Here is a 7051-nt window from a genome sequence, read left to right as displayed (position 1 = left end):
AGATTTACTGGTGAACTGCTTTCGTAGTGACGCAGCGAGTGTTACATAACCGTATGCTTCCAAGTTATCAGCTTATTTCTCTTGGTCCGCAATTGTTTTGCTGTGTGGTTTTAATCTTAAAGCATTGATGACAAGGCTCAAACATGTTTGGTATGGAGCGAAACATTTTATGACAGTTTTAACAAGGGGAATAAATCTGGGGGTATATTATCATTGTATAATGAGTAACTTCCCCTAGATTTTATGGAGCGAAACATATCACCCACCGCTGTTCGCTTCTGCACATACATGAAAAGGTATGACTGCCGATACCAACAGATAATTATATAACATGACAAGCTATTTTATAAGACAATCCAGTAGCTAGAGACCACATGAAGAAATTCGTCCCGCAAAAATATTACACAGGAATATGCTTGTTGTCAAATGGATGTCAGCGATAGTGCATTCGTTGGATTTGTGTCATTTTCAACTTTCCAGATAGCCTACATGTTTTTTTTCTTTTTTTTGTACAACGTAACGCTAGACCTGAAGGCCGTCGACTAAAGGTCACGGGGGTTGCGATGATGAGGCAGGTAGTGATGTCAGAATATACAAAAACTCCGTTTTAACCGTTGTTTCTAATAATACTTTATACACATGGATTCTCTTTATCTAAAGTATGCACAACATGATTCTAAGTGATACGGGAACCAATTTTATTGATTAAATATTTCCACGAATGACCATCAGTGGTAAGGTTGAGCCTAAACACGCCTATGTGCGTCACACCGGCTCCAAATGTCAAGCTTTTCCATTGGTGGCATTGATGTAAATAGTGCATAGAGAGCGGCAGGTGCGCTGTTAGGAATCTGTGAATACATATGTTTATTCATTCTGTGGCGTCATGACGTCACCATTGGTTTCACTTGAAATGATATGAATAGTAACGCCTTTACAAGCAGGGGTGAGGGTGGGACATCAGATGTGATGTATCCAACCATATTCCTAACCAGCCAGCCATAATGATTATGTTCATGTATCCAAATTTGGCGATACTTTCATGATGATCGACAGCTTCGATTGACACAGCTTCAAGGTTTCTCCATCCTTTCAAGTGATACCTGAGAACATGGAATGGGTAAATGTGGGGAAAATATGTATTTTCATACCAGCAAAAGTTGGATTACGCTGTACAACAATGAAATGTGATCCTATGACATGCTGTTTACCAGTCAGTGTCTGTAGTTTTGACTTCTTCGTCCTCTTAATATTTGGGTAGAGCTCATGCCAAAATTTCCAAATTGTCTAAATCATCCTCTGCGCTTTTAAAGACCATTTGAACATATTTTCCGCTTCACAAGAACAAATTTGGATGTCCAATTTGTTCTCTTCGGTTCTTATACGTCATATTGAGAGTGCATTGTGGGTCTGTCTATCCTTTCCCTAACTCTCACCAGTTAAGTGCTAAAGTTATAGGGTTTGTTCACTTTTGTTTCTTGTCAGCAGAGCAGAAGCCTAATGGCATCGCCTTCAGATTTATGTTACGGTCGTTTCGTGATATATTGATTTTTATGTCAACACTGTATTTGTAGGGCTGCCTTACTATCAAACAGGAGGATCTTGTAACTTTTGAAGATAAACACCAATCCCATGGGCATTGTCTGTTATTTACTGTCATAAGAGGCATATTTTCATGTTCCAGAACACTGAAGATTTGTTCACCATGATATTTTGTGTTCATCATGTTGTTTTATCCATTAACGATATAGCATGAAGAATATTATATTTTCCGGCATTTTATATACATACATATATGTTAGGCTAAAGTCTAAAGCATCACAAAGGCTGCTCAGATAATTATAACTAGTTCCGATGATGGGAATTACCTTAAAGCTACAACAACTATCCCATAGAACATCGCATGTATTATTTGATGATTCAAACCGTTCATGTTGTCATTAGGCTGTACATACTTTACATACAAAGAAAAACTGGTGTGGAATTATTCAGATGTGCTGTTTTGAGGATTCCTGATGGTTGGCCGGTCATTACTTTAACCTGAATGTGTACATGAAAAGGACATGCTGTGTGTGTCATCTTGAGGAGCAATGTGCTCTGCATGAATATGGATTATAGAGAATTGCGTCAAACATGTGTTTGTAATTATTTGGTACCTGTGTTCTCTGACTATACACGTGGCAGTTTATATCACACGAAGAATTAAACACTATTATAAAACTCTTTACTCTTGTTGCTAACAAATGAATTGACTGTTTACATGCTTGATATTTGTGATTCTTCCTTCAGGAATGAAAATAGGGGTAAACAGTGATTGCTACAGAATTTGTTGTACAATCTTTTGCTGGACGTTACACGTGCTTGTTGTATATTACAATCACTTGGAATTTAACTTAAATTCTTACAGGAGAAATCCAGAATTGAAAATGAATTCCTTTGAGTCCATAACTTTGTGTGCTAATCCGTCAGAGAAATCAACTTACTCAAGAATGTTTTTATTTATTTATCTATTTGATTGGTGTTTTACGCCGTATTCAAGAATATTTCACTTATACGACGGCGGTCAGCCTTATGGTGGGAGGAAACCGGGCAGAGGCCGGAGGAAACCCACGACCATCCGTAGGTTGGTGCCAGACCTTCCCATGTACGGCCGGAGAGGAAGCCAGCATGAGCTGGACTTCAACTCACAGCGACCGCATTGGTGAGAGACTCCTGGGTAATTACGCTGCGCTAGCGCGCTAACCAACTGAGCCACGGAGGCCCCCAAGAATGTAGGGCGCCGTTATAGGCAAACCTATGGCGTGAAGCTTTCACTACCCTCTTACACATGTTTCAGTGGTGACGGCATGACGTCATAATGTCATCATCTGTTTAAAAATTTGATGACTGGCTTGTATCCGTGTCTGGAAAAAATGATTGCGTATCTCATGCATTGGAATTTCTCTATTTGTTTGACTTATAATAATATTGTCAAAGAGTGACATACGCAAATGATACTCGGGTACTGGTGCAACAATCATGAGTAAGTTCATTCCTCACATATTTCTATGGTTATATTTGTTGTATTTGCCAGTTTGTTATTTTGGTAGTGGATTTGTTATCGAACAGTGTAGATAATAAATAAAATCATTTTTGATAAAACCAGAGATAGGTTTTATTTTTTATGTCAAGTGTTTATGTCAAGTTCACATTGTGCGATTTGTCGGATTCAACAAGTCGGATGACAACGGAATTAAAGCTGTTTGTTATATATTCGTAAAATTCGACAAATAGCGGCTTGTCCACTTGTGAACGCGGCCTGTGGAATGGAGCACCAATAATAATAATGGAGTACCCGGGAGTACATCGCGTGACGTGTGAAGTCACGCGCATGCAGGAGCGCAGACTCAAAGACACACCTCCACCTGCTCCTCCCCAGTTGCGCCTCCCCAATGCGGGACGTTTACAACATTCTCTACTGCTTTCGTGGACCACTGTATCTTCCATCGACTCTATTAAGACTGGGCTAAGTCGTTTCTCCTTTGGTATTTTGGGGAACGTTAAATTGTTAACTTTAAACCAAGATATTGTTATATCAAATATCCACTTCCCAATAGTTTCAGTTTTCAAACACGTAATACATTATTTATAAGATCTGTTTCTAGCTGTAACAATTAAAATAGTATAAGATGTGGAGTTGGAACTTCTCAATGATTTTGTTTCATTTCACTCGATTTACTTTCAGGTACAAAATGGTAAGCAATTGTCCTGAAGCTACCACCATTTCCAGCACCCAACTAAGTCACATGGTCAAATGCCATAACCCACACCCCGACGATGTCCAAGAGAATATCCCCGTTTACTCGTTGTCTACCCCATTTCCACTACAAGAATCGACACTGTGCCCTCTGTCACAACGTCCAGGATTTTACGTACTGGGGTACCCATACTTTTTGCGACGCCTTGGTGGAAGTGCCTGCTCTGACATCACAACGCCATCTGCTGGATTTTTTCCGCAGTGAGGACCTTTGTGCGGTCTATTTTACCCCACCGGAAGCCGACGGAGGCCGGAAGTGTAAACACACAGCCGAGCTCATCAACACGTGTAACGTTACAGGAGAATGGCAAGAATACGACGCTAACATGGAAGAAGCCTGCTCACTGTTTGTACAACCCATTCCAAAACAGCAGATAGATAATGGCTTTATATCTTATGATGAACCATTCTTTCAAAATGTTTTCTGTGCACAATGTAATGGGGTAGAACTGTATGTAAACAATGCCTGTGGAAACTTTGTCGTTTTTCCGGAAGCACCCCCTTTCTCTGTTATATTTAATCTTCATGGCGCCCGAGGATCGACAACTCTCATGAGCTCAAAAACACCGACCGTATCTTGCAAGAGTTCTTATGTATATGACCCATTTACAGTAAGTTATCCTCGTCACACCTGTATGGACATCACTTACATCTCGGTTTCCAACTGTTTTACCGTATTAAACGTTAAAGCAAATCAGCTATTACTTTAGCGAAAACAAGAATTCTTCATGTTAATCAGTAAATATATATTCTTGTGTAACGTGTTTTGACTCTTGGCAAACTGGCCTCCTATGAACAGATAACCGTTTAGTGGTGCGTTTTGGTTTATTTTCTGAACGAAGTTCAATGACTTAAGTAATGACTCATTCATGGAAACCAAAATATTTTAAGCAATCGTTTTTTCTGTTTTATCAGGCATCTTGTCGACAACTATTCTGTTCCTATGGGAAGATGGCGAAAAACCACAGATGCGTTAATTTGATTCAATCTGCAAAAAGCTTGGGCTATATCCTCCATGCGGAATTTACACCACGCAACAAGGAAAGCGTTATGGTCATTGAACTGACTCGTTTTGCCCAGAAATTTTCGCATCATGTCAAGTGGGTTGTTGTAGAAGCGTCCAGCATTTTTTTCAGTTACAAATTTGGAATTTACATTCATTCAAATTAATGAAAGCCTAAGCACCCAAGTGTACAAAATCGACGTGCAGTTTTCTATTTTAGTAGGTGTTCAAATCCCTCGAGAGGAAGTAGAAACACAACTTGTAAATATTCGTCACAGGGGATGGTGGTGGTATGAAGACGCCAATGATGTGAATTCAGTATTCTTTGATGTTAGGTGGCTTTCAGGACTGAGTGACCAGCGCCTCTCAATGAATCCACAGTATGCTTTAACTTTAACTCTCGACGGCCCATTCGATATAGTCCGCAAGGTGACCTTCCAGCTTGTAGATGAAGTCGGCCTACTAATGGATTTGCCGGTGAGGTACAGAACAGACACATCATCTTACATACTTGTGAATGAGTTGTTGCTATGTGACATGATAGAACTTAACAGTACAGAGTTTAGTACAACAAGCGATGGGAATATTCTCGTGAAAGGAAGTCGTCACCTACTGAGGACCGGTGATTTCTCATGGTACAATAGCTCTGTTCTGGTCTGTGTAAACACAAGTGCTTCAGAGCAACAAATGCACACTCCGACTGACAACAATAACCTCACATCGGTCCAGTCCGACGACGCTGAGGTTTGGCTCACCATTATCTGTACAGCTTTGTCATTGCTATGTTTGGCGGCCACTATGCTTGTTTACATCGTCAGAGGACGCCAAAAGTTCTTGCCTGGTAAAAATAGCATATTTTTGTTCGCAAATCTCTTTCTGGCCCAGCTTCTCTTCCTGACAGGTGCCACAGCTAAGGTGCCCACACCTGGATGTCGGGCTCTGGGAATCATCATACACTATTTCTGGCTGGCCACCTTCTGTTGGAAAGTCGTCTGTGCCTATCACATGTACTGGTTGCTTGCCAACCCTTTGAAAACCTTTCACAAGACAAAATCATTTGCTGTGTACGTCATGTTTAGTCACTGTGTGCCTTTGCTATTCATTGCTTTGGTTATAGCTATCAATTGTGGCATGTCAAACCTGGAACGCATTGGTTATGCCGATCGGCTGATAGGTAAAGACCACACCTTGTGCTTTCTGACAAGTGCATTGGATCTGGGCGTTGGTTTTGTTTTACCGGTTTCTCTTACCATTATTATAAACATTTACCTGTTCTTTCGTATTGTGAAATCTTTGAGAAATAGCGAACGAGCTCATGTTCGTCAATCTTCCAAATCTAAAAGGAAGGAGAGTGTTTTATATTTCAAGATATCCGTCATTTTCGGCTTCTCCTGGCTCCTAGGGTTTATCGCCCTGATTGTTAACGTACAGGGAATGTGGTTTCTCTTCACTGTCGTCAATTGCAGTATTGGAGTGTTCGTGTTTTTAAGTTTTGGCTTGAAGAACTTGCCGGTGAAGCTGCTCAGCAGTGCTGACACATCCACAGATGTACCCACTCCGATGTCCTCCCCCAGGCCGATGGTCCGATACCTGTCACAGGACACCCTAAACTCAGTGACCCCATCACCGGTTGATTCTCCAGTTCGTGTGAGGAGAGACAATCACGGGGCAACTGGCCAGTAGATCTTCTCAATGCGCTGTGCAGAGTACCCTGGGTACACATATACTAGGCTATTCCCCCGTAAATAGATTAAGCGGTTGCCTACCTTTCTAAAAATCAACAAACCACCTTTGTATATCACACACTGTTTACTGGCATGCTACGTTTACTGCAAGTAAAACTTTGTTACAGTCAAAACGTGTGTTTGTTTGTATTTACCGTCAAGTAACTGATGGCTATTTTTGATAATTGCTCGAGTGAATCCAAATACGTGAAATCTTGCATTGTATTGTTTGTGATAGAGGTCAGACTGGGAGGTAAAGTCAGGTCTAAATCCGACAAGATTTCAGAATATTAATGACTTCCATTTTAATTGTATATAAAGTCTGAAATAAAGAGTCCCAAAACCGGGGTATCTTGGGGGTGACTTTTTGCTAACGAACTTTCCCACAGTTACTTACTACGCAGTAACTGTCATATTGCGAGAGTTAGTCGATAGCAAGTCATAGCAAGTCATAAATAAAATCGGAATAAAAAACTATTATACACATATAATCAAGTAAAATGACCTTATACTTGCAACCAGTGATGC

At 40.5% G+C, this 7051-nt stretch overlaps 1 protein-coding gene across 1 annotated transcript; it reads left to right on the top strand.

Moving 5' to 3' along the window:
• Positions 1–5264: 5264 nt before the first annotated feature.
• LOC135464556 (latrophilin-like protein LAT-2) lies at positions 5265–6482 on the top strand. The gene has a single exon (XM_064741985.1). It carries the CDS (start codon positions 5265–5267, stop codon positions 6480–6482), a length of 1218 nt encoding a protein of 405 aa, XP_064598055.1.
• The last annotated feature ends 569 nt before the right edge of the window (positions 6483–7051 follow it).

Source organism: Liolophura sinensis, chromosome 1 (genome assembly GCF_032854445.1).
Source record: "Liolophura sinensis isolate JHLJ2023 chromosome 1, CUHK_Ljap_v2, whole genome shotgun sequence".
Classification (NCBI taxonomy): domain Eukaryota; kingdom Metazoa; phylum Mollusca; class Polyplacophora; order Chitonida; family Chitonidae; genus Liolophura; species Liolophura sinensis.
This window is presented reverse-complemented; position numbering and strand designations above follow the sequence as displayed.

Coding starts and splice junctions, on each gene's coding strand:
- LOC135464556 (XM_064741985.1), top strand. CDS start 5,265: ATGGATTTGCCGGTGAGGTACAGAACAGACACATCATCTTACATACTT.